This window comes from Bombus terrestris, chromosome 7 (genome assembly GCF_910591885.1).
Source record: "Bombus terrestris chromosome 7, iyBomTerr1.2, whole genome shotgun sequence".
NCBI classification, from domain to species: Eukaryota; Metazoa; Arthropoda; class Insecta; order Hymenoptera; family Apidae; genus Bombus; species Bombus terrestris.
This window is the reverse complement of record NC_063275.1, coordinates 13,919,894-13,945,282: the sequence shown is the minus strand read 5'-3', so window position 1 is coordinate 13,945,282 and position 25,389 is coordinate 13,919,894. Positions and strand designations below refer to the sequence as shown.

Sequence of the window (25,389 nt, the reverse complement as noted above, 5' to 3'; positions counted from 1 at the left end):
TTACTTAAACCACATTTTAATTAATCAGCTTTATCTTTTTTCGTAGCTACAATTCTTAAAAAATTACATCAATGTATACTAGTAATTATATACTATATTACAGATTTTCAGGTGCACCATACATTCTGCAAATACTCCCTAAATGACTTACATAGTACAACATATTAATTTTGGTACTGATTCAATATACCACTTATTCATAATACATTTATATTCAATTTAACCTACAAAAATTCACTATTACTTCTTGAACACCCTTGCTGTCTTGCCTTCCTCTTCTTCATTATGATACGCATTATACTGACATTTGTGCTATAATATTACAATGTCGTGGTAACACACTGTATCAAGTACACTGTTCAAAAGACACATTTTGTGAGGTTGAATGTTCGTTGCTTTCTGATCGATGCAACAATATTTTTATTAAAATATTAACATAATAGTAATCTCGCTTATTCTAGCTCAATTGATACACTTAATATACGATTATTCAATATCTATCCACCAAAAGTTAAGCCCAAAGTATGGTACATCTATCCGTACATTAACAACTTTTTACACGCGATTCTTATTATTTATGTTCTTCTTTTTTACTGTACACAAATCGACAATGAAAAATAAAGCGTCCTATCACTCTGGGATATTCGGTTCCCGAATGGATTCTAAATCTTTTAGGTTCCTACACGAATGAGCTATTGAATCGAATAACCTGAAACAATATAAATAAAAAAATATACATTATATGAAAAATCAAAATAATAAAATACACAATTATTTTTAATAACTTACTTTTCAATTTCTGGTGCACAGTGAACAAATTCATGCGTCCAGAATTTGTATGTTGGATTTTTGATAAGTTCAACAAAAGTAACGAGAAGACCCCATGGGTGAGGTCTATTTACAACAAGTCTTTCAAGAATAACTCTTGTAATTTGTTCTTGTATCGCTTGCGTATTAGCTTCAACAAACAAGTATAGAAGTGTACAACTGAAGTAATTCGTATGGGTGTTAGGATACCGTAACTGATTCATAATTGCATTTATGAATAAATAACGACCTTCTGTATCAAGATCCACTGCCAAGTTTTGAAATATATCCATATGTGCAGAATGTGCGATAGCAGACATGTTAGGCGTATGTCCTTTACTGCGAATAAAAGATATAGCTTGTGTCCCAACATAAAGTACGAGAGCGTTCATTAATGGAATATTATAGCGAAAACCAGTATCTTGAGACACTTGTAAATTACTACGCAATTCAGAAAGGAAAGTAACTGGAGCTCGCGCTTTTAAATACGAATCAAGTTCTTTTTTGAAACTTAATGGCTGTATCATAGATGCAAAATTTGTCAATATTCGGGGAGTATGTGTTGCTTGCTGCAGCAGATTAACTGTTAAATTCGGTGTGAATGGATCAGGTAACCGCATACTTCTTGGATATGCGCTTAAAACAATATTTTTCATCTGTGTGCAATTAAGTGGAATTACATCACAAAATCCGTAATGATATTCACAAAGAAATTCAGGAAAATCGTGTAATAAAACTAATAGTACTCTAATTGTTCCTCTGTATAACGTAAGAACAGGCTTTGCAAGTTCCGTGTTTCGAAGGTATGATGCAAGGTACTTAAAGAGATCAATTAAAAGTTGCGCATACATGCCCCAACATTTTTGTTGTGGTGTAATCGCAAGCGTACGTCCAATAAAAACTCTGTGTGCAACTATATCCAGCCAAGCGTAACAAAATCCTGAAGCTTTGGCTGGTCTAAGTATATGTAGCGTATGGCAGAAAGCAGTTAATACTTGATAATTTATTGCTTCCAATACAGGTTCAGGGGCGCAAAGTTCCAAGAAAAGCATGATGAAAATTCTATGATACGGCAATTGTTGAAAATCAGTTCCTCGCATTTCCTGATCCTGTAGTAATACACCAGCAACGATTCCCAAAACCTTGTTTAGTAAATTAATTTTCGTATGAGTGTTTGTGCTATCACCAGAATGTTTTACCAGAAGTGCGATCAAACGAACGAAAGCATCCAACGAATGGAAACATTTCGCACGAACAACAGGTATTGCAGCACTTGTATCAGCTAAAGCACGATAACACGAATCGACACACATCTGAGTACTCAATTTAAAGAATCTTGTTATGAGATCGTCTGTTTTAAGGATTCCATGAATGTTCATTTGATGAACAAACATTCCGAAAGCTTTCGTGGGATCACGAGCGTGCGTTGGATTATGATGCATTGAGATCCATTCGCGTAATAAATATTCCGTCTTTTCCATCAATCCAGGTGGATCGTCAAAGTCACGAGCCTGTAAAAAACAAATAACATAAATTGTAAATACAAACGTGTGTTCTTGGTGCCTTAAGATTGGCAGAATTTACTTACTCTCACCTGTAGAATTCCAGAATGAATATGCGCTGTAGGGCCAGCAGGAGCTCTGTCTGCTAATACTCCTGTATCATGATTTACGCGTAATGATTCTATCAGATTTGTCAGTCTAAACAGTAAAATTCTGAAAAAAAATATATGTTTTATTTGAATTAATTCTGCACTAATTAATATCGTAATATTAATAGTCACCCTTCAGGTGGTGCTCTGTGGTGAGCTATTCGGGCAAGTATTTCAATTGTGTGAAATAGGTCAGATTCGGCAACATGTGTAGTTTGTCTTTCATCAATTAAATAAAGTTGCACCAACTGCATAGCAAATGCTGTTGCCATAGAATTTCCAGAATCTATAGCTTGAGCCAAAGCTAAATCATACTGTGGAAGACTAATTAAATGAGACCTAAAAACGATAGTAACGGTGCTATTTATATTTTATCACTCAAATAAATTTAATAATTTAGTAATATATTAAGAAAAGTAGAATACCTGATAAGATAATCGACAGCTTCGAAGTTGTATCGAAACTCTTCTCGACACTCAGTTAAACACCGAGTAATGTGTTTGTTTGTCCATTGCATGCCATAGGCACGTGGATCTTGTAAACATTTTAAAATACGTAAATGAAGTTCTCTATATCGCAATATAATTTCTGAATCTATTACACCGCTGGTAATGGTAGGGCCATCTAATAAACCTTCTACAGCCTAGAATTAGAGGTATATAGATTGTATATAATGTAGATTACATACTTAAATAATATAATTTGTAATAATTTACTTTTTTAAGTAATGTCATAGCAGCGCCTGCATCTCTTGATCTTCGTGTTAGAATAATAGAATCTAAGAGACTGTGAAGAGTAGCATGTTGTGGGGGTGGTGCAACTGGACCCATTGCAGCAAGTAATACTTCAACTTCAGCTGCAAGTTTTTCTAACATAGCTCCAACTTCATCGTTACTCACGGCTGCTGCATATGCAGCAACTTGTTGCGCCGTCGCTACTGCAACTGCTGGATTAGCAGCAAATGCAGTTACAGTAGGTTCCTTTAAGAAAAGAGTATTTTAAATAAGCAATATTATATAATAATTATAAATATACGACATGTAGAATATAGAATACATACTGTAACAGGTTTTGGCATTAACAAAGCTTGTGTGTCTCGTTCAGATAGTGGTAAGAATCCTGGAATATTCCTCGCAAATTCTTCATAAACAGCCATTTGTTGAGGCGTCACTCCGCCAACTTTTAATCTTATTTGTTCAGGCATTCTCTCAGCTTGATATTTAAGTAATGGATCGCAATATCTTCTTCCTTCTTGCCGTGCAATTTTTCGTAATTCAATTTCATTTAATAAACGTTTATCCATTTCTGGAATTGCCTTTTCAATAGCTGTTTTTTGTACAAATGCGCAAGCAAGTTCCATATTATCAGCAGCTACTACATTAGCTGCTTGTTCTGCAAGTTCTTTTTGTTGTGGGGTTGTGCCAATCATTGCAGTTAAAAAAGCTTGTTTTAAATTTGTACTAATTGACGTCAAAACTTGATCACGGCAAGTAATCATAGCCATTCCAGCAGTTAAATTACGAACCATATGTCTTGCTGCTGTTCTCATTCGAACTTCTTCTGGATCTAATGCAAAGTCTTTTCTCACAATTTGTTCGCTAGTGGTTAGAGCTATTTTGATCGATCGATCAACTACAGGATGAATCCATTCTTGAATTGCTCTTTCAACAGCTGGACGAACAAACTGTTTCAAATGTGGGTGCGTTTGGAATAATGGCAAATTATTATTAATGGTGATATGTTGAGAAATATTAGCAATCCCTGTTACAGAAATATCCATATAATTAAAACGCGGCTCTGGTGGACCAGTAGGTAAAGATGGTGTTGTATTTGCTGGAGCTGTTTGTGGAACAATAGTTCCGGTAGTAGTGGGGCCAACCAATTCTTCGATAGGACCTTGTGTTTGTTGCTGATTGTTGTTTGATTCAGACTTTTTATTAGGATGTGATAGTTGATATTCTAAGTTCCGTAATTTTTCTGGATCTTTTAAATAAAGCGCAGGTTTTAATTCACCTACATCAATGCTTAAATTTTTGCATAATACTTCTATCTCGAATTTTAAATTCAATTTTAGGTCAGGTTCTTGATGTAATTCTGCTAATACATTCATAATTGCCATTGTCCAAGGATTAGGTGGACGAAAAACACGACTTTTTGCACAACTTTCAAGTACTTTAGCAACAAATGGAACGACATAAAGAAGTTCTTGTTGACCTTTATGATATGCTTCGACAAGTAAACTTTTTAGATCTATATCAATGTGTAAAATCGGTTTATTTCTGCCAAGAGTTAACATTCCTAGCCAATGACCTAAATTTTTTAAAAGTGAGCGGTCAGAAAAATTCGCTATTCCTTTATCACTTCGTAATAAAACCTTTATGTTTCTAAATGTTTCTCTAGTAACCATTTTGTACACTTCTGGTAATTTCAAACAGTCCAGAAAATTTGAATATAAAGCATGGAAATTTAATTCTATGCTTGCACGTTTCATTACTAAATACTGAGCCATCCAAGGCCAATACTCTTCTGTGACAATTTCTCGAATTTCGTCACATTTTTGTTGTAAATTAAGTTGACTAAGATTATTGAAGATGAATGCTGTTTTATCTTGCAAAGCTTCTGGAGGTGTCGTTATCTTTTCTTCTTTATCGGTTGCGACTAATAACGTATCAATGTTTGTTGCATTAGCAATAGAAGGCTAAAATTAAAGAAAAGATCATAAGTAACAATGAAAATTTATTATGCAGTTCTCAAATTTATAGTTTACTTACTCTGGCTGAGAGAGAGGTGGTTGGAGTCGTGGATGATTTCGCTTGAGTAGTGCTTGTCGTTATTGTTGTTGTCGTAATAGTTTTATATGGTGTAGTAACTGGTGCCAGCATAGCTGCTAAAGATTTTGGGAGGATTGAACCTTGAGGTCTTACGGGAGGCTCCTGCCCCTGTAATCCATATTCTATATACTCAATTAAATGTTGTGGAAACTCACTGAAATGTTGAATTGTCCTGACGTGCTCACAGTATGTTTGGTAGTCTTTTAAACGGATTTTGAACCGATCCAGAGCTGTTATGCCAAAGTAATACATCTTGCTGCCTTCTGGTTTCCTAAGTGCATCCAATACAAATCTCAGAGCTAATCCAAGTGTCATATAGCTATTAATCAATCCTCTTTCAATAATTCCTCCGAATAACTGTGCCGTAATTTGCAACTCTTTATCTGGGTATTGAGGAAAAAATCGATATTCCTCAAATAAGTTTCGTAACATACAGTTGAATACTTCTCTCTCTCTTTTACTACCAGACTCTTGAAATTTTTTTAACATATCAAGAACTTCATCAATTGATAAGGTAGGATGTGGCGGATGGTTGTATATTCGCTGAAAGTAACTGTTTGCTTCATCTTCAATTTCTTTGGAAACATTTTGTGCCATATCAGGAAATAAGTTCGATGTTTCAGGTATTCTTGCTTTTTCAATGCCTGTTGGTGGTACAAGTCGTCCTAATCCTCCGATTGTCGTATTTCCAGGTAAAACAGATGGTCCTTGCGTACCAACTGGTCCTGAATGCAACTGTGAAGATAATGGTAACATCGGAAATGGACTTGGAGAAGGTCCCATGAGACGAGAAGGAGAGCCAGGTGCTGATACTAAAGGTCCAAGTGCACCTGATAAATTAAACGCAGAACTACTTGGTGGACCAAGACTGGAACCCAAACCCATAGATGCAAGACTTGAACTTAAATTTCCAAGCGGGTCCACTTGTTTTGAAGAAAACAACTACAAAATTAAATAAGATATGTTTATATATAAGATTAGTGTACAAGTAAATACAAGAAATTACATTAATTTCGATACCTGTCCTCCCAAAGTTGCTGGATTAAAAGGTTCCAATCCACGATGTCGTAAAACTCCTGGTGGTGGAGGTCTACTCATTGTACTTTTACTCAACATTAGACTACAATTTTGTACCATTGTCATTATTGCCTCGGAACATTCTTGAGATACACTTCTGTAAAATAAAAAAGAGGAAAAATAAAAACAATATTAATAATAAGGAAATATTATTTATGTTAAAAATATTTAGAATACAAAAATAGTAAAACATACCCAGCACATACTTGCAAACAAGCAAGCATTGTTGTTAGTGTTTCTTGTGGAAGTTGACTTGCTTTTGGTACTGTAAGATCTTCCTTTATACCAGGTCCCATTACTTGAGGACAACGTCTTTGTAAAAACTTTACACAAGCAGTAACAAAAACTTCTCCTTGTTCTCTAATTTTATCAGTCAACCATTTTTCTAATTTTAAATATTCTCTTCTTGAAGCCAAACAGGCTAGATCAATAACAAATGGATATGATTGAGCAGTCAATAAATGAGTTAATGCTTTGAGGTCTTGAGCAACATCAAGAATACGAGATAGTCTTGTTTGATCGTGATCTCCACGTATATACCATTCTGCCATAGCATGCATAATAATAGATTTTATTTTAACTGTATTTCCATGCCATGCATGATGTAGAATAACAGCTGAATTTGGATGATTTCCAAGAAAAATAGGCATTAATGTACTAAGTAATTCTTGTCTAAGTATTGTAACAGGAGCACTAATTTGTAATAATGCTAATACAAGAACATCAGGGCAGTGTTGAATGGGCCACTTAAATATTTCTTGAACTGGTCCATACAGTCCTCTTTCTGCCATATGCAAGAGTAATTCAACTACATTTAAGGATCTCCAAGTTTGTGCTTCTTTACTGTCACTCTCTGGTGCTGCTTTCAATACATCAACAGTTACAGAATGATATGGATAATCGGCAAAACAAAATATATCAGGGCACTTTAAAATTTGTTGCACTAGAGAAAACTGTCCTTCTATGTTATCCCAATGACGATAAAAAAGTTCCACGGGAAACATATCTGGAGGATATCCTTGATGTTGCAATCCCAACCTTAATCCTGTGATCAACAAATTCAATCCTTGTCTATCTTTGATAACAAATTCTGCATGATCTAGTTTAACTATCACTTCATTCCAAGATAATGTTGATTGCTGTAATTAACAATGAACATAAATTAAAATTAAATACTTAATTTAATACATGAAGTTATTAGATATCAGTTACTAAAGATTACAATTTCTTTTAAAGCTTGAACAAAAATTTCAACATTCCATGTAGTAGGAGCAGCATTATCACTTGATTTTTCCTTATTTGCATCTTGTGTAGCTCCTGAATTACCCCAAAATGATTGTAATCCTCCAGCATCATCAAGATTACTACAGCTACGTGCCATATGACCTAAAACCCTTGCTGCGCATGTTGGAGATATTTCTCGAGCCCCTAAACCAGCTAAGGCTGATCGACATTCTTCAACACTGTTAGTGAATCCATATCCTAATTCCATAATCAATTCTACTAGAGAATTCCCATCCTAAAATAGACATATTACATGCATTAAAAGATTTTTAATATATAATATATTAAAATAATTATACAGTTATTATTATTTGTATTACCATTTGATTAACAGCCATGTTTAGCTCGATTTTGGTTTGCGGAGTTTCCCCGTTGTCTGGGTACAAGAGTGGTGCTAGCACCACTGGTACCAGCTCACGGGGAAAATCGCGCCTCAAATTCTTGAGAAATTTTTCTTTTGCTTCAGATGAAAGGCCAAATTGATTGGCTGAATGAAAAGCTTGAGACAATATAAGATGAAGAACTTCAGGCAATGAATCGTGCAATCCTTCTTCGTGATGTCTGTTGCTTGTTTCGGAATTAATATAATTTTTTATCAATTCAGGCAGCTGTTTTTGTACGTGCTCTAGAGCTAATGTACGAATTTCAGTATTCTCAGAATGGAGCAATGCAATCGCAAATGCAACTTCTTGTACCAGAGTTAACCCAAGTGCCTTTTTTAAACGTAAAAAAAACTTTGGTGATGGGTTCAAAGTCTAAAAGATAAACTTAAAATTAACAAAAGTTGTTTGTTTTAAAAGAATGTGACATGAAGAAATGTTTGATATATATCAATTTATATAAGTATACACATATATACACACTAATTCTGATAATCTTTACCTAAATAAAAAGTAAAATATACCTTTTGTTGATGAAATGGATGGTCTATAGCAAAGCACAGATTAGAAATAAAAGAAGGTTTGCTAAGAAGATTAGTACACTCTTGTTTTAGAAGTTGCACTTGAAAGTAATCTCTCGCACTTAATTCTGGTGACTCTCCTGTGGAAAAGTCAATGCACGAGAGTAAAGAGCGCAGCAAATGTCTGTCTGCCTCCAAACCCTTCCACTGCACCAGCTAGAATACAATAATACATTTTAGAATGATGAATTATCATATATAAAATATGTATATAAACATGAATATATTAGATATGACCTCTACAGCATTATCATATACTCAGTAACAGAAATAAAATTGAGAAAAGATTATAATATATTTCAAGATAACTTCAAACAAATAAGTATTTTACAACTATTATATTTGTTAAATAACTGAAACATTATTATTATTATTTATGTTTTAGAAGTGAGCATTGAAAAATATACAGAGTTTCATCGTTCGAAATAATACGTTGGAATACATACAAATTACGGAAAGAGGCTAAGTTCAAGATGTATTTCATGCCGCGTGAATATTCAATTGCCATTACTTATAGAATAAGTTTATTAATCTATATATAAATCCACATTTATTTTTTTTTTATGAAGATGTTCACTTTAATAATTGAAATTAGATGGAATCTGTAATAATATTCACGAAGCATATTGCGTTGTTCCGAGGACGGCGTGTGATGAATAGAAGGTGGAAGGGGTGGGCACAAGAGATGCAGTAGTACAACAGGTTTTTTTCTACTTACAACTGATATTTCTTGGCAGCTGTCTCGAAAATTTTTCTTATTTAAATTCGTAACCAAATAACTGATTTGTGACAAAGTAAAAGACAACGAGTCCAGGTTCATAGTTCCATGAATACGACCTCGAAAGCTTCAAACACGTTTGAAGCTTTCTTCGGTATCCACGAATTGCCTCCCCGGATTCTCTCCTCGTTAAAAGCATGAAAACTACATTGGCACAGTCCTGCGACCAACATCGGGATTAATATTTTGAAATACAATTTCAAACCAACGTCATGGCGAGCACAACAAGATAATACTGAAAACGTAACACTACTCCAAAATCACACCATATAACCAGTCACACTTTACTGGTCTTTTTTTTCCATCTACTTCGGTAGACTTCTACCTCTACAAGACAGCCGGTTCAATGTTTCTTTAAATCGTCACTAGAGAGCGTTAACGTTCGAATGAAAATCTATTACATTTTCCTATATGTTGTATTACTAATTTTTACATAATTGTAAACAGTTTTCTTATAAATTCTATTACAAAGAGCATGTCAATTCATTTTTTTTTATTTTACAATCATATATGATTAAGAAAACAACTAAATTTGTTTGGACTTTGATTAATTAATTGCGTAAACAGGTTGACCAACTTTAGTATGATCATTATTTCACTGAAAAATAGATATGTACCTTTACTAAAATATTTTTCAAGGGATGATAAAATTGTAAATTCTTACTTAATCACATTCAAACATTAGTGTTAAGTATATAAAATAAAAAATAGTAAAAATACTTTACTAAATAATATAAGTAAATCTTAAACATAAACATAACTAGTATAAACAATATTATATGAAGAATGTTCACTCCATTTTTGTATATTTTTAAATTTTCTACTTTTTATTAGGTACTATACATTTGTGTGAAGAATAGTTTTAAAATCTGATTTACAACTTGATTTTATTATAATTCGATTATTCTATTATTTTTTATTATTCATGTAAAATACAGGAATTTTTTTATCTTACGTTTTCCAGGATGTCTGCTTCTAAAATAAGATATTGTATAAAGTAGATCAGTAGTAGAGTAATAGTTTCAATAGTACACAAGAGTAGACTGAGTTGTGACTAAACAGATTCTATAAAAATAGATTTTCTTGTAATTATTATTTAAAAATGGAGATGTCCAATATTAGAAAAGAAACTTTTGAAAGGAAAAAAGTGAAAAAGAAGATGAGGTAAGATTTATTTTGCATAAATGTATTTAAAAATATAATTGAAATATAAAAAATATATGTAATATATACCAATTTATTATATTTTTTAAGTAAAGCACAAATGCAATTAGCAATAATTAAAAAGAAACAATGTGATGCCAAAGCTCTTAGAATTGTTGAACATCTTCTAGAACCAAAAATAGATTTCCAATGGCTTTTGACTAATGTAAGTATATTTTTAAGTGTTTAAATAATTTGACGTTTACTTTAAATAATTATCAATTTTTTTACAGCTAAGATATATTAACAAAAGTCACATGGAAGATGTAATTGAGGAAAGGGCTATAATCAAATTATGTGGCTATGTATTATGTAGTAATACATTAACAAAAATAATTGATCAACGATACCATATATCAACAATAAAAAATAAGGTTTATGATATAACAAGGCGTAAAAATTTTTGTAGTTCACATTGTTATGGAGCTTCAAATTACTTATTAGAACAAATGCCCACGAGTCCATTATGGTTGAGAGATAAAGAAGAAATACCAGAATTTAAAATATTGCTAAACAAAGACGAATTAAAAGAAAGTATGCTTAAAGACGAAATTCATGTGAGAGATATAGAAATGGTACTGAATTCTGGAAACACAGATGAACATGTAAAAAATAATAAAACATCCAAAAGTACGGAAAATACACTTCTCAGTAAATCTTCAAAAGTTGAAGCACATGATGAATGTATAATAAAAATGTCTCTAAGAAGTAGTGAAAATGTAGCAAACAATATTATTGAAAAACCTGGTATTTTAAAAGAATTTCCAGAAAATGGTGTTAAGGAATCTGTAGGTGTGAAGAAAGCATCTATTAATTTAGAAGACAAAGGTAGCACTGCTAAAGACTACATAAATGATAGTACTGTTAAAAGAATGTGTACCATAGAAGCTAATACCTTACTAGATTATACAGGAATTCAAAATACTACAAATGTAAATAATTGTGCTACTCCTGTAGATAAAGACAAAAATCAAAATATAGAAAATAAAGAACAAAATGAGTTACTTGAAACATCAGGAACAGAGGATAATACAACTATTTCAAAATATAATACTGTTATTAGTAATAAAGATCCTATAGAAAAAATAAAACAAAATAAAAATGAACAAAATAGGCAACAAAATTCTACTAAAGAAAATCAGTCAAATAAATTTTATAATCTTGCAATTCATATTGAACATAATGTAAGGGATTGGATTACTAAAGATACAATTTCTTTATTACTAGGAAATGAAGATATTAGAAATCAATTGTTAGAAAATATAGTTCAACATGATAGATACATGCATCTGTGTAAAAAATTAAATAAATTGCAGTTGGAAGATGAAAAAGACATCCATGTAGATTTAACAACAAATTCTTTAAAACCACTACCTCATATATGTGTTCTTCAAGAAGAGGGGGAAAAAATGGAATTAAAAGTATGTACAGCTTAATTTAAAAAGTAAGGAATCTCTAACATAAATATCATTTGTAGGTTCGGGCATTTTATAAAGGGAGTATGATTATAGAAAATCGCAAAAACACTACAGAAGTTACTGATCAGGATAATGATTTTACTCCAATATTACCTTTAACAGAAGCACATGCGCCTAAAATACTTCGACGTCGAATATTTTTAGACAAACTTAATAAAATGTAATATGATCTTCTATGTTTCTTTAATATTCTTAATTTATAATTTTATAAATATGTTTATTTTGTATTTTTTTTTTTTTGTTATAGATTACCTGACCTATTATGTGCTTTAGCTAGTAATAAATTACCACAATATATGTACAGCAGAGAAAAGAGTACTTTAATTAAAGCATTAGTTAACACTTTCTCATTGTCTGCTGCAAATGTTATTTTTAAAACAGTTGAATGGACTCTTGTGGGTCTTATTATCATTAAAATGTAAGTATTTCAATAAACTGTAGATATTTAATCATCATAAAAATGATCAATGTTTTAATATATTTTACTTAGGTTGAGTATGATAGATCCTGAGCTAAAATTTGTATTGTTAAGTAAACAAGCATCAATGTACATCTCAATGATTTTAATGTCATACAAGTTGGATCCAAATTATTTAGATAGATTAGTAATGGAATTAATTAATAATACAGATAAACAAATACCTGTATAATAATAAAAATACTAATGTCGCTTAAATTATGCATATTATGTAACATCCCTACGCTTTGAATATTATATGTTACATTGAAAGTATATACATACTTTTATATTTATTGTATAATATAAGTGGAATAAAGATATATATATGAAATTTTTATTATGTCTTAAATTCATTATTCATTCAATTCATTATTCATTAAAATTAAAAAAACGTACAACATAAAAAATTAACTGTTCATAAGCTACATAATTAAGTTTTATTTTCGAATATATTAATAAAAAAAGTTACATTATGTTTACAACGCTGGTGTAGGTACACCAGTAAGAGGAGAGGGTGGACATTCAAGTCCTAATGTATCTATTTGTGTTGTTGTTAATTGATCTTCTGTGGAGCGATTCCCAATTTTATCACGTAAAGCTTCATAAAGATTATGTACTGCTTCATTATGCTTAAATTATACATGAGGTTATGAAACTGTTATATAGTTATGATATAATATAACTTTATTTTTTTCTTTTAATAAAAATATATTACCTGACTAGTTGGTTGGAGCGCTTTTATTAGTGTATGAAGACGAGTCGGGGGTAACTTTAGATGGATGTACCAAAGTAACTTTAATAAATGGCGTGTAACATTGTCTCTGCCTAATCCAGCTAAGAAAAATTCGTCAAAGATGACTGTACAGAATGATTCATTAGGAAATTCATCAGCCATATTTAATATTAATAATGATACCTGTAAATCATGTGCAAATTAATTAGTTATTATGCTATCAATGATTATTAAGTTTTAAGTAAAATGTGCTTACTAAAGTGTGTAAAAAGGGATCTTCAAATGCACGTTGTGCTTGACAATTTGGTAAAGTAGCTAATACTCTCATTAAACCTCTAGCATCACCTCTACCTCTTCCTATTCCACCACCACCTCCTACATGTAATGCGTAATACATAGACAAAACAGCAGCTACTCCTGACAGTTGTGCATATGCTTGACAAGCATCAGGAGGAGGACCAGAATGTTCTATTATAGCAATTGCACTTTCTCTCTCATCAGGTGGAAGTTTACAATTTAATTGTCTTATTTGATCATCGACCTAAAATATGAATTACTAATTATTACATTTATTTAAAATTACGTATTACTATATACAGCCTATGTAAGTTTACCATTAAAGACATAAGTGCAGGTAGAAATTTTGTCACAACTTGACTATCTAGTTTTGGTTCTTTAAAATCTTGTGAATCAATCATTTGCCAAGCAGATAAACCTAATGCAAGCATTCTGAGTAACAATACAAGAACTGCATTTTCTCTAGGCAGTGCTTCACCATTTATCAAATGAAGTGCAATTTTGATTGCACTACTAGCAAGGAAATTTACTGCATATGGATCACATAATATCATGCTTAGATCACCCAAGACTTGTTCTTGACCTCTCTGTAAAAAACTGCAGATCATTTTACTTCCTATCAATAAGTAAATAGGTATTATTATTAAATGCAAATATTTTTATTACATACCTTAATACTATCCAAAAAACCTTGTAATTCACGGGATCTTTTAATGTCAACATTCTTTTCTCTAATACATGCATCAAGGCACCAAGTAAATTTATGACATGGATCAACAGAAATAATATCTTGTACCTAAATATTTATTATTTAGATAATATTATATTCATTTTACATAATATTGTATAAGTAATTTAAAATGATACAAATTTACCTCTAAATCATGTAAGGCCATTAATAATTCTGCTCTTAATGTACAATAATGTATATTTTTTGTACGTAAAAATAAAGTTCTTAAAAATTGTAATACCATGTCATATAATTTTACACTATGTCCAATCATATGTGCTAGTTTTTGTACTACTTCACCTTGTCTTCTTACCTAAATATATAAATTATATAATTAGAAATTCACAATTTTTTTATGAATATTTATTTCTAATATACTATACCTTGGGAGAAGGCATAAAGAAAAGACTATTTAAGTTTCGATGATCAAATAATATTTGTTCTTTCTCAATGATATATCGACTAAATAGTGGAGAAACTTCATCTCCAAATAAACTCTGATTATCCTTCCAAATTTGACGTTTAACTTCAGTGTCTGCATCATTGTATAATTCTTTTTCTCGAACAAGTACTCGTAAATATTTATCTTCTATGTGTGGGGTGTTTCTTAAAATACACATAACAACTGGCCTTAGTGCTGCAACTCTTACAGCTGGAAAACTTTTGGACAATAATTCTTTTAATCTTCTGTCACCTGCTGAACCTCTGTCTGCTCTTTCTGTTCCAATTTCATTAATTCTTTTTATTAACTTTTCTCTTAATTCTTCAAGAACTGATGCATGAAAATCTAGTCTTCTTACTCCATGAAGATCAAGTAAAGGTAACATTGGACGTAAAGATGGTAATAAAATACCATTTTCTAACTGAAATTCTTCAATTGCTTTCAGTGGGTCTGTACAACTTGTTAAAGCATCTCTTAAGAAACCTTGCCCAGGTATACCAAGGTCATCCAAACCATTTCCAATCTCACAACTATTTTTCACAGTATTCATTACTGTTTTGTTTATCTATATGGAATATCTTTACACACAAATGAATACAGAATTATAAAGTAATATTATATGATTGAATAAATTTTTTAATAATTGCGATATATTTTAAGATGTACAAAGAATTATCTCTAAATATTTTTCATTTTTAATTACAATTATTTCTCAAATACGATTTCTCATCGTATAAATAATTTTGTATTACTTTTATAGAACCTGAAATTATCAGTATATTGTTGTATATCATTACGATATCACAATAAATTTAGCAATGACTTATTGAATTTATATATATACCTGCTTAAACCAACAGTGAATAGAAAAAATATAACTATTTATACTTATTCTGTTTCCTTTTACGAAATATGTACCTATAGCTATATATGTATATGTATATTTATATATAGATAACACAAATGTCAGCTCAGATGAATATACTATGTGATGTATAAAGATCAAAATTACTCAAATATTGTATTCAGATTGCTATTCTCTTAAATATAATGTAAATTAAAGTATAAATAAGATACAGAAATTGTCTCTAAATTTGTTAAGTGATTTGATTCGGAAGGAATATATACCGTTTAACGTACATTCACTCATAAAATAGTAGTATTTTAGGTTACTATGGCACAATCAACAGCTAGTGGGACGTCTTCTCGACGATATATGAGAGAACACGATGTTAATGTACCATCTTCATCACGCTATGTGGATAGTGAATGGGAAACTAAAGAAGTAATAGTTAAAATTTGTTACTCTTATCTTTGAACCATAACAAATTGATCTTGTTACTTTACATAAAAAATAAATTACACTCTATACGTACGAAATATTAAAAACATTTTACTCTTACTTATTTCTCTATAAACAATAGCAATGATTACATATATTTATTTTAATAATAGAATAATATTTACATATAGTAAGTTTTTTATTTTCAATATCCTTAGGCTTTAAGACAAAGAGAACTTGAGGAAGCAAGAGCACGAGCTGCACAAATGGAAAAAACAATGAGGTGGTGGTCAGATTGTACCGCTAACTGGCGAGAAAAGTGGAGCAAAGTACGTAATGAAAGGAATATGGCAAGAGAAGAAGCAAAGACGCTTAGATCAAAATTAGAAATTGCTGTAAAGGATGCAAATAGTTATAAACACGAATGCCAGGAACTTGAATTACAAAATGAACAATTAAAAAAAGAAATGGAAAAAATACATATGGTATTGCTAAAACACGCTGGCCAATTTGATCAACAAATTTTTACAGTTTTAGAATCAGATCCACAATTAAGAAATACATTAGGTATAGATGAATTATTGAAGTTTTACAATAATGTGGAACAAAGTGAAAGTGTAAATTCTCAGAAAGATTTACTTACTTGTAAAGTTCTTGATGACTCTAATGTTTGCTTAGGAAGTCATAGTATCTTGCCAGATAGAGATATTGAAGAATATGTATTACAAGGTGCAGTGCCAAAACATGCTGTAGAATTATATAAAGAGAGTCCTCTTAATTCATTAGATAAAGATATTGCAAGATTAGTTGCAGATTCTAATTCAGTAGAAGATAATGTAGAGAAAAATTCGTCTTCATTACAAACACGTACAGATGATTCATATGTACAAAAAATAATTTTACTCCAACATAAATTGGATGAAGCTACAAAAACTATTTCTACTGAAAGAGAGTAAGAACATGAAAAATTATTATTTATTTATATCTAAATTCAATTTACTGAATTAATTGGATTTTATTTTAATAGAGAAAAAAATTCTTTACATCGTGGTATGGAAAAATTGAAAGCAGAAATAATACAATTAAGAAAACAGTGTGAAGAATTAGAAGAAAGCAAAGCTGATGTTACAAGAGAATTACTTGAATTGAAAGATCGGTTTCAAATTAAGCTTAGCGATGTACAAGCTGGTATAATTGATGAAGCTTCCAGTAGAGAAGGAATGAATCGTCGTCTGTGTGAACTTAGGGCTGAGGTAGATCTTATAAATATAAATATTGAAATATATTTAAAACTTTGATATATTTATAATTATTTGTGATTATATGATTTTAGTTAGAGAAACTTCAAGCAGAAAATGCAGCCGAATGGGGAAAACGAGAACGTTTGGAAACAGAAAAAATTTCTTTAGAACGTGAAAATAAGCAACTTCGTAATGAATTAAATGATTTACAAGAAAGGATAGAATCTCGACGATCACGTCCAGTTTCCACATCAGACAGTGATACAAGACAATTGCAACAAGAATTTTTAGTTAGGAATGTGGTTTGTACTATGTACTAACACTTTAATTTGAATATATGTTTAGTATATGATTATACTAATTTAATTAAACATTTTTATTATTGTCTATTGTTAGACAATATTGAAAAAATCTCTGGAAGAAAAAACAACAGAACTTTCACATGCTATGAGAAGATCAGAGCAATATGAAGCAGAAGTAAAGAGAGTTAGAGCGAGAGTAGAGGAATTGAAAAAAGAATTAGCTGCAGTTCAAGATGAAGTGGATGCTGCAACTAACAGTGTTCGTAAATTGCAACGAGCAAATGAGGATCTCTTAGAACAGTTAGAATCAGCTAATGTACAATTGGAACATTTTCGAAATAGGTAAATAGTAACAATATTTATTAATATCTTGAATATATGATATATCCACATTTTTTTAGTTAAATTATAGAACTCATATTGACAATTAATTTGTTATCAGTACTGATACCTACTCGGTAGATGTAGGAATAGGAGAAAATCTTGAAGAAAAATTACATATAACCAATGATGGCAAATTAACGAATGGTAAGTTTCAATATATTGATTTTTGTATCAATTTAATAAATATAAATAAATCGTATAAATACTATTTCAGAATATGAGCCACAGGAAGCCTAGTATTCACTCATTTTAATAATAATATTAAATTAATTCGAGCAATGATAAATGTGAAACTTGGAATGTGAAAAGCAATTTTTTCCATATTTTCCAAAATGTATACACCAGTCGATGTAGTAATACTTTTGAATTATCATAACCCTGTTAAATATATAAGAACTTATTTATTTAATAACTGAACTGAAATAATGAAATATTATTGTTTATTTCAGTATTGTATTATTGTTTAAATTAGACTATTTTTTCAAGTTTGTATTATAATTTGCTCTTTTTTATTAATTTTACATATAACTGTATATATATATATAATTCTTTTTGTAATGTTTTATACTATGAACACTTTTGCGAATATTTTAAATATTTCTTACTTATAAAAATTCACATTCCAATGTATTATGTTTTAAATATTTTTACTGTATGTATATAAATAATGTATATAACTTAAATCATATATGTATGTAATTTCAAATTTTGTTTCTTACCTAAAGACTGGTGAAGTTAGATAATGAGAGATTATCTGTACCATCTATGATACCTGATATTTATATGTGCTTCTAATTTTTGTGTGGTTTGTAAAATAAGGTCTAAAAAATCGTGAATGTACCTATGTCTATATTATATGGAAGTTAATGCCCTAATTTTAAGTAGAAGAACTATTTTAATTCAAACTTGACTGTAATGAATTTAAAAGAGGTCATATATATTTATTAATTGATGTAATTGATATCTGAAGGCGAATAGAAAGTAGAATCCTTTATTTGTTTAATATATGTTTTATTGATAAAAAAGGTTAGATACTAAAATTTGATGCAGCATTAAATTTATAATGTACACTCAGTACAAGTACCTCAATAAAAATGATATGTAGTGTGTATATGTGAAAGAAATAATAGAAATATTATTACATTCATAAGATATATGAATGATCATAAATATTAATGCAAGGATAAACAAGAAGAATAATCTAAATTGTAATAAAAAAATATCTCTAATATTAGTAAAGTATAAAATAATCTATGAATAAAAACTAAGTTTTTTTAAACAATACAAGAGAGTTTTTAAACCTTATAATCACTATCTAACATTTCATGGGAGTGCCATCGGGATATGTCGGCATTTTTGGTTTGCAAATTTTTGTTCTACCATTAGAACCATATACAATATTGCAAGAGAATGTAAAATATCCACAAGTTGAACTTTTCGTGTAATAACGATGTTCATATTTCCTTGGTGAATTTCTACCATCTAGTTTACCAGCAATGCTGTTTGTTATTGTATAATAACTTGGTTTCATTGGTACATTAGAATTGAATTTCGGATATTCTGTTGAAGTTTGATATTGGATTTGTGGAAAAGTATTTTTTTGCTTTTCTTTAGATGCAGCATAACTTTCTATTAATCTTTCATGATTAGTTTTAAGAGATCTGATTTCTGAAATAGGTGATTTATTTTCGTAAGTTATATTTGGTTCTTTTGGAATCAGAGAAACTGTTTGAGATTGAGATTTCCCATCGCCATGAGTAATAATTTTATCACCAGCTACAGATGTTACTCTACCACGAAAGCCAGGTGGTATAGTGTACCTTGATTGTAATGATTGTCCAGGTTGGAGGACATCACCAACTTGTGGTGCATTAGTATCTTGTTTCACATGAACGTCATACTGATTTCCAGCTGCAATATGTAATGTTTGTAATTGATAATTACTATTATTTTGTTCTGCAGCATAGCTTTTTGAAATCTTCGGATTCATTGAAGTTTGAAATGATGACATGTCATAATCTTCGCCATTATATTCTTCTTCATAATCATATACTGAATCATCCAGTTGGGACTTTTCAACAGATTGATCTGTTTTACTAGTAATATTTCGCGAATTGTCATCTGGCTTAGTAAAAGTTCTTCTTTGGAAACTAGAACTAGTTTGTAAACCTGACTGAAGTTTGTCTTGATTATATTCATTATCTGAGGCTGTATTTATCCTTTCACTACTATTCTTCTGTACAATTTGTGGTCCATAAGATGGTTTGAATGGTTTAAATAGCTCACTATCCGTAAGATTGAAGTTGAATGGCTTTCTGGAAGTTGCTGCACCAGAGCCCGATCCTGCTTGTGCAGCACCAGTGTAAGTAATTCCATATTGGAAAGATCCTTCAAGTTGAGATTGAGATTGACCTGTATATGCTCCACTTTGAGCGGATGCTGTCCCACCTCCGCGGAATGGTTTCGAATATCTTTCAATTTTTTCATCTGTTTTAAGATATGGTTGAAAACCAATTTGAGCTTGACTTGAAGTACTTCCTTCACCATTTGCTTGAGCATCTGCCATTCCACCTTTGGAGCTTGCTTGTACTTGGGAATTTGTACCATGATTCCAGCCACTGCTTTGTGCACCTGTTGTTGTAGCACCTAATTCTGAATTTAATTGAACTTGTGTTTGACTCTTTCCATAACCACCAACTCCTTGAGCATTGCTTACTGCACCTTCTTTACCACCATTAATTTCAGCTTGTGCACTTTTATTTATGTCAGTACTACCAGCTTGAGCTGAGAATGATCCAGTACCACTATAAGTACCTGTTACTTGAGATTGAGCTGTACCTTGTTGAAACTTGCCTTGAGCTGATGCGCTTGCTTGAGTACCTGAATCTGTTTGTTTCACAGAACTAGATGCTTGAGAATTAGAGTTATCACTTTCTACAGGTAAAAGATTACTAGGTTGTTGATAATATTGAGGAATCTCTCCAGTATTTGTTATGGATCTTATATTGGATGGATACTGTATACTACCAGGATATTGTTTGATACCTTGTCCTTCACCTGGGTATTGTTCAATTGGGTATTGTCCATGCCCTACAAGACTTGAAGTTAAAGCTCCTTTATCTTGCCATCTTGAACTGCCAGGATATTGTCCTTGCAATGGATAACTCGGCGGTATTATTGCACGATTTTCCGAGTATTTTCCTTGAAAAGAATCTCTTGTACCATCAAGATTACTTGTTCCTGGTGCAGTACCTGTAGAATAGGTAATATCACCACTTGGAGCTGTGACAGATATTTTTGGTATAATGCCTCCATTAATCTTTTTACCTGGTATCACGTTTCCTGGATAATGTACAGTTTCTCCTAATTGACTTACTGGTGGTGAAATACCACCGCCATAAACACCTGTAACATCAGTAGGACGACCAGGAAAAGTCCTTGGTGTACCTGATGTTCCAAAAAATTGTCTAGGGGACTGTCCACCAGGATACACATTAGCATCTCCAATTGCTTTTGAGTCTGTTATAATTTGGCCATGGAGAGTATCTCTGGTATCTGGTACAGTACCACTAGTATAAACACCACTTGGGTAAGGTACACTACCACTAGTTACAGTACCAGGTACTCCAGGGTAAGTAACATCATCACTAGTCGTAGTACCAGGTACACCTCCAGGATAAGCTATGCCACTACCAGTTGTTGTACCAGAAATTATTCCAGGGTATGTTATGCCACCAGCAGTTGCAGTACCAGGCAGACCTCCGGGATAAACTGCACCATCACCAGTAGTAGTACCAAGTACACCTCCAGGATAAGTTACACCACCACCAGTTGTAGTACTAGGTACACCTCCAGGGTAAGCTACATTACCACCAATTGTAGTAGCAGCCACACCTCCAGGATAAGCAACATGACCACCAGTTGTAATACCAGACACACCTCCAGGGTAAACTGTACTACCACCTGTTAAAGTTCTAGGCACTCCTCCAGGATAAGCTACACCATGACCAGTTGTTGTACCAGGTGCACTTTTAGGATTAACTACACCACCGCCTGTTACGGTACCAGGCACTCCTCCAGGATAAGTTACACCACGACCAGTTGTTGTACCAGGTGCACTTTTAGGATGAACTACATCACCGCCTGTTACAGTACCAGGCACTCCTCCAGGATAAGTTATACTTAGACCAGTTGTTGCACCAGGTACACCTTCAGGGTGAACTGCATCAGCACCTGTTATAGTACCAGGCACTCCTCTAGGATAAGTTACACCACCACCAGTTGTTATACCAGGAATGCTTCCAGAATAAGCTATACCACCACCAGTTGTTGTACTAGGTATGCTCCCTGGATAAGTTACACCACCACCAATTGTTGTACCAGGCATGCTTCCAGGATAAGCTGCACCATCACTAGATACACCTCCGGGGTAAACTGTACCAGTAATTGTAGTACTAGGTACATCTCCAGGGTAAGCAACATCACCACCAGTTATAGTACTGGGTACACCTCCAGGGTAAACTGTACTACCAGTAATTGTAGTACTAGGTACACCTCCAGGGTAAACTGTACCACCACCAGTTGTAGTAGTAGGTATATTTCCAGGGTAAGCAACACCACCACCAGTTGTAGTAGTAGGTATATTTCCAGGGTAAGCAATACCACCACCAGTTGTAGTAGTAGGTATACCTCCAGAGTAAGCTATACCACCACCAGTGGTAGTACGAGGTGGACCTTCAGAGTAAGGTATACGCCTACTTATTACAGTACCAGGTAAACCACCAGGGTGAACTGCATCATCACCTGTTATAGTGCCAGGAACTCCTCCAGGATAAGCTACACCACCAGCAGTTGTTGTACCAGGTACAGTTCCTCCAGGTACACTTCCAGAATGGACTACTCTACCATCAATTGTAGTAGAAGGTATATTTCCGGAATAAATTGTGCCACCTACTCTTGTTGGGTATGATGCATCACTACCAGTTGCAGTGTCAAGTATACGTCCAGGATACATTGCACCACCACTAAGGTAAGGCATATGATCTCGAACTGTACTAGCAGGTATTTTACTAGGATAAGTTGCACCCATTCCAGGAGTGATCATACCAGATTGTCCAACAGTATTATCTCCTGGTTGTTTGATTGCTGAAGAAGCATTAGTTAATGTACAATAGAAAGTTCGAAACATTCAGAAGATTAGAATGAAAATTCACTGATATGTTATTCATTGTGCATATAACAGTATGCGAAATTGTGTTTTTGGATAGCAATATTTACAATACCTGGAATTTGAACATATCTATCTGGAACATTTTCACCAGTATATTTTGAACAATCTTCACATCCACTACTACCCAATGACATACTTTGTGCTTGCCCCATACCATTGCTTCCAGCTAAAAATGTTTTGGAATAACAAAAATACAAAAATCATGCAATAACATAGTAAAAATGTTTTCTTAATTACGCACTAACAACTGCGCGGGAAGATTGTTGAGTAGCTTCAGCCTCGGCCTTGCCTTCTTTCTGTTCATTATTACCGATACTTAAGTATTGAGATTGTGTCTGTCCTCGAAATTTTCCTGGAGATGGTTGTACTTGACGACGCAAACGATTTTGTTTAAAGTTTTTATGCCTTTCTTCAAGCGCGACTTGTCTCTTAGCTCGACTTATCAGTGGTGTTAGAAGTATATCAGCTACTCTTCTTGTTACGATATCATTTTCATCCATAGGAAGTATATTAAAAAAAGGATCTATCGTTTGTTCGAATATTGGAATAGTTTTTTGTAGTAAAATAATTTTGTGACCATTACAGAAATCAACTATTCTAGCTCCAGCAATTTGCCATGCCTGTCAAAGGTAAATTATTTTTTGTATTATATAAGTAATAATAATGTTAACAATATCTGTAATGTGTTACCTCTAATTTTGTCAAAAATTCGTTTGGAGCATAAAGAACTTTTGATGTTTGCTTCTGTTCAATTCCATTTTCTGAAAGTCCTTCTGCAGCGATATTGTCTTCTAATTTCTCTATATAGCAATTGTTTTCTTCTCTATCCTTATATGCACTAAAATGCTGCAAGAAATAAAAATTATAAAATATTGTTTATACAATTTCGGTGAGTAAAAGTTCTCATTACCGTTTCATAATCAGTAAATGTCCATTGCTTCTTTATTAAGTGCTTGCCAACATTCGGTATTTCAAAGTCATCGTAGATGGAGCGGTCAAAGCGTTTTTTTTCCTATGAACGAAAAATGAAAATTATTAAGGGAATTATTGAGATTAAAAAAGTACGTAAAACGAACAATATAGTATTTTATAAGATAATTTTTAAATCTATAAAAATTTTTTTACACTTTTTACACTTTTTACACTTTTTAAATACAATATTCGAATGTTGATCTCTTCAAAATGTATATTACTTAAATTTATTTCTAAATAATACATAATAATTGATAACATTTCGTAAAAAGACAAACAAAATAAAAGGGGAAGTAAAAGAAAAGAAAACTAATCGAATATAGGAATTAGGAATGGGTCGAGTTGATTTCCTATCAACTTATCTTATGAACTTTGATCTCCAAATCTTTGGCCTCTCAACTAGCTAGAGTCACACTAATATTTAATTTGTATTAAAAAATTGAGTAAGTCTTATTCGAATTGGGAAAGGTACATAAAGAAATTCATTGTATATGAATTATTCATTATAATAAATTATATACTTTTCTTATTATTTGGCTTAGATATTAATATAGTTTATAATGTATCTACAATATTTTGATTTGTAAATAATTTAAAAACGAATATATTTAATTAGACATCCACAACTTTGTTTTTATGAATATTTTTAAATATGTTTTAGATTAAATTCATTCGTTACGAGCAAATGTTTTAAAGATTAAAAAATTAAAAAATTGAAATAAAAAATAATGGATGACAACTTACATAGTATCTTGAAAGTACTGATCCCGAGAAGAAAATCAGGATGACAAGGATCGGTCGCATGGCTCCAGTTTACTTCGAGGCCTTCGCTGCGACTGAGAGCTTCTATTTAGCGGTAGTTCTAGTAAATTCATTCGCTGATTCCCTCCAAATATGTAGTACCTCTTCCCTGTTTTTCTTCTTCTTCGGCTTACTTACACTCGATCTTGCGAAGAGATCAAGAAGCATGAGGATTTGAATTGAAGCTTGAGTGGGGGAATAGTTTGATAGGGGAAATTCTAAGAAGCGTGGGTATGTAAATCGTGATATGAAGTGCGTCTGCAGTCTTATAAGCATCACGTTATCTTATGTCGTCTCATGATGTCCAGATCTCCTTACCGGCATGTTTTCACAAGCATTTTTGTGCTTTTATAATAACAATATTCATGAAGTTGTGCGGAGAATCTTTAGAATATAAGAAGAAATAATGGGAACAAAAGACAAACAAAGTCAGATCTAGGTCATT

General features: G+C 32.1%; 5 protein-coding genes across 10 annotated transcripts; 2 read left to right on the top strand and 3 right to left on the bottom strand.

The window, feature by feature from the left end:
* Nucleotides 1–9,733, bottom strand: LOC100642693 (CCR4-NOT transcription complex subunit 1). 2 transcript variants are annotated; one of them, XM_012310291.3, is made up of 14 exons: nucleotides 9,330–9,733; nucleotides 8,555–8,767; nucleotides 7,971–8,405; nucleotides 7,589–7,885; nucleotides 6,562–7,505; nucleotides 6,310–6,463; nucleotides 5,230–6,231; nucleotides 3,519–5,156; nucleotides 3,175–3,438; nucleotides 2,884–3,101; nucleotides 2,591–2,797; nucleotides 2,396–2,522; nucleotides 790–2,318; nucleotides 1–709 (listed from the first exon to the last, which is right to left on the bottom strand). In XM_012310291.3, exons 1-14 carry the CDS (start codon nucleotides 9,429–9,431, stop codon nucleotides 631–633), a joined length of 7,209 nt encoding a protein of 2,402 aa, XP_012165681.1. In that variant the 5' UTR covers nucleotides 9,432–9,733; the 3' UTR covers nucleotides 1–630. The 2 variants fall into 2 exon arrangements, with proteins under 2 accessions (XP_012165681.1, XP_012165682.1); XM_012310292.3 differs by having other exon boundaries at nucleotides 2,402–2,522.
* A 347-nt stretch (nucleotides 9,734–10,080) lies between these two features.
* LOC100643242 (putative RNA polymerase II subunit B1 CTD phosphatase RPAP2) lies at nucleotides 10,081–12,867 on the top strand. 3 transcript variants are annotated; one of them, XM_012310290.2, is made up of 7 exons: nucleotides 10,081–10,223; nucleotides 10,354–10,553; nucleotides 10,649–10,758; nucleotides 10,826–12,013; nucleotides 12,070–12,230; nucleotides 12,318–12,488; nucleotides 12,561–12,867. In XM_012310290.2, exons 3-7 carry the CDS (start codon nucleotides 10,654–10,656, stop codon nucleotides 12,718–12,720), a joined length of 1,785 nt encoding a protein of 594 aa, XP_012165680.1. In that variant the 5' UTR covers nucleotides 10,081–10,223; nucleotides 10,354–10,553; nucleotides 10,649–10,653; the 3' UTR covers nucleotides 12,721–12,867. The 3 variants fall into 3 exon arrangements, with proteins under 3 accessions (XP_012165680.1, XP_003396630.1, XP_048263085.1); XM_003396582.3 differs by having other exon boundaries at nucleotides 10,644–10,758; XM_048407128.1 differs by lacking the exon at nucleotides 10,081–10,223 and having other exon boundaries at nucleotides 10,291–10,553; nucleotides 10,644–10,758.
* Nucleotides 12,868–12,948: 81 nt separating this feature from the next.
* On the bottom strand, nucleotides 12,949–15,527 carry LOC100642998 (negative elongation factor B). Its single transcript, XM_012310283.3, has 7 exons — nucleotides 14,674–15,527; nucleotides 14,436–14,603; nucleotides 14,231–14,356; nucleotides 13,878–14,147; nucleotides 13,520–13,804; nucleotides 13,246–13,446; nucleotides 12,949–13,159 (listed from the first exon to the last, which is right to left on the bottom strand). Exons 1-7 carry the CDS (start codon nucleotides 15,280–15,282, stop codon nucleotides 13,007–13,009), a joined length of 1,812 nt encoding a protein of 603 aa, XP_012165673.1. The 5' UTR covers nucleotides 15,283–15,527; the 3' UTR covers nucleotides 12,949–13,006.
* Nucleotides 15,528–15,606: 79 nt separating this feature from the next.
* On the top strand, nucleotides 15,607–18,433 carry LOC100643119 (coiled-coil domain-containing protein 102A). Its single transcript, XM_012310287.3, has 7 exons — nucleotides 15,607–16,017; nucleotides 16,233–16,966; nucleotides 17,042–17,267; nucleotides 17,348–17,557; nucleotides 17,652–17,899; nucleotides 18,000–18,085; nucleotides 18,156–18,433. Exons 1-7 carry the CDS (start codon nucleotides 15,907–15,909, stop codon nucleotides 18,176–18,178), a joined length of 1,638 nt encoding a protein of 545 aa, XP_012165677.1. The 5' UTR covers nucleotides 15,607–15,906; the 3' UTR covers nucleotides 18,179–18,433.
* Nucleotides 18,434–18,950: 517 nt separating this feature from the next.
* Nucleotides 18,951–25,128, bottom strand: LOC100648207 (mucin-19). Of its 3 annotated transcripts, none has more exons than XM_048407127.1 (7): nucleotides 24,888–25,128; nucleotides 24,082–24,183; nucleotides 23,862–24,017; nucleotides 23,413–23,791; nucleotides 23,224–23,337; nucleotides 22,745–23,086; nucleotides 18,951–22,675 (listed from the first exon to the last, which is right to left on the bottom strand). In XM_048407127.1, the coding sequence occupies exons 1-7, from the start codon at nucleotides 24,945–24,947 to the stop codon at nucleotides 19,257–19,259; spliced, it is 4,572 nt and encodes a 1,523-aa protein (XP_048263084.1). In that variant the 5' UTR covers nucleotides 24,948–25,128; the 3' UTR covers nucleotides 18,951–19,256. The 3 variants fall into 3 exon arrangements, with proteins under 3 accessions (XP_048263084.1, XP_020719508.2, XP_020719506.2); XM_020863849.2 differs by having other exon boundaries at nucleotides 18,951–21,193; nucleotides 21,269–23,086; nucleotides 24,888–25,127; XM_020863847.2 differs by having other exon boundaries at nucleotides 18,951–23,086.
* Between the last annotated feature and the right edge of the window lie 261 nt (nucleotides 25,129–25,389).

Bases quoted from the DNA above. Each gene is read 5' to 3' on its own strand.
- LOC100643242 (XM_003396582.3), top strand. From the start codon at position 10,492: ATGGAGATGTCCAATATTAGAAAAGAAACTTTTGAAAGGAAAAAAGTG. The intron at 12,014-12,069 runs GTATGTACAGCT...TATCATTTGTAG, and splicing joins GGGAAAAAATGGAATTAAAA to GTTCGGGCATTTTATAAAGG. The intron at 12,489-12,560 runs GTAAGTATTTCA...TATTTTACTTAG, and splicing joins GGTCTTATTATCATTAAAAT to GTTGAGTATGATAGATCCTG.
- LOC100642693 (XM_012310291.3), bottom strand. From the start codon at position 9,431: ATGAACCTGGACTCGTTGTCTTTTACTTTGTCACAAATCAGTTATTTG. The intron at 6,232-6,309 runs GTATCGAAATTA...TTAATTTTGTAG, and splicing joins CAGCAACTTTGGGAGGACAG to TTGTTTTCTTCAAAACAAGT. The intron at 2,319-2,395 runs GTAAGTAAATTC...TGTTTTTTACAG, and splicing joins CTGGAATTCTACAGGTGAGA to GCTCGTGACTTTGACGATCC.
- LOC100648207 (XM_020863847.2), bottom strand. From the start codon at position 24,947: ATGCGACCGATCCTTGTCATCCTGATTTTCTTCTCGGGATCAGTACTT. The intron at 23,792-23,861 runs GTAACACATTAC...TACCTTTGACAG, and splicing joins AATTTTTGACAAAATTAGAG to GCATGGCAAATTGCTGGAGC. The intron at 23,338-23,412 runs GTGCGTAATTAA...AAACATTTTTAG, and splicing joins ATCTTCCCGCGCAGTTGTTA to CTGGAAGCAATGGTATGGGG.
- LOC100643119 (XM_012310287.3), top strand. From the start codon at position 15,907: ATGGCACAATCAACAGCTAGTGGGACGTCTTCTCGACGATATATGAGA. The intron at 16,018-16,232 runs GTAATAGTTAAA...CAATATCCTTAG, and splicing joins GTGAATGGGAAACTAAAGAA to GCTTTAAGACAAAGAGAACT. The intron at 18,086-18,155 runs GTAAGTTTCAAT...ATACTATTTCAG, and splicing joins TGATGGCAAATTAACGAATG to AATATGAGCCACAGGAAGCC.
- LOC100642998 (XM_012310283.3), bottom strand. From the start codon at position 15,282: ATGAATACTGTGAAAAATAGTTGTGAGATTGGAAATGGTTTGGATGAC. The intron at 14,604-14,673 runs GTATAGTATATT...TTATATATTTAG, and splicing joins TCTTTATGCCTTCTCCCAAG to GTAAGAAGACAAGGTGAAGT. The intron at 13,160-13,245 runs GTAATATATTTT...GTATAATTTAAG, and splicing joins CGCTCCAACCAACTAGTCAG to CATAATGAAGCAGTACATAA.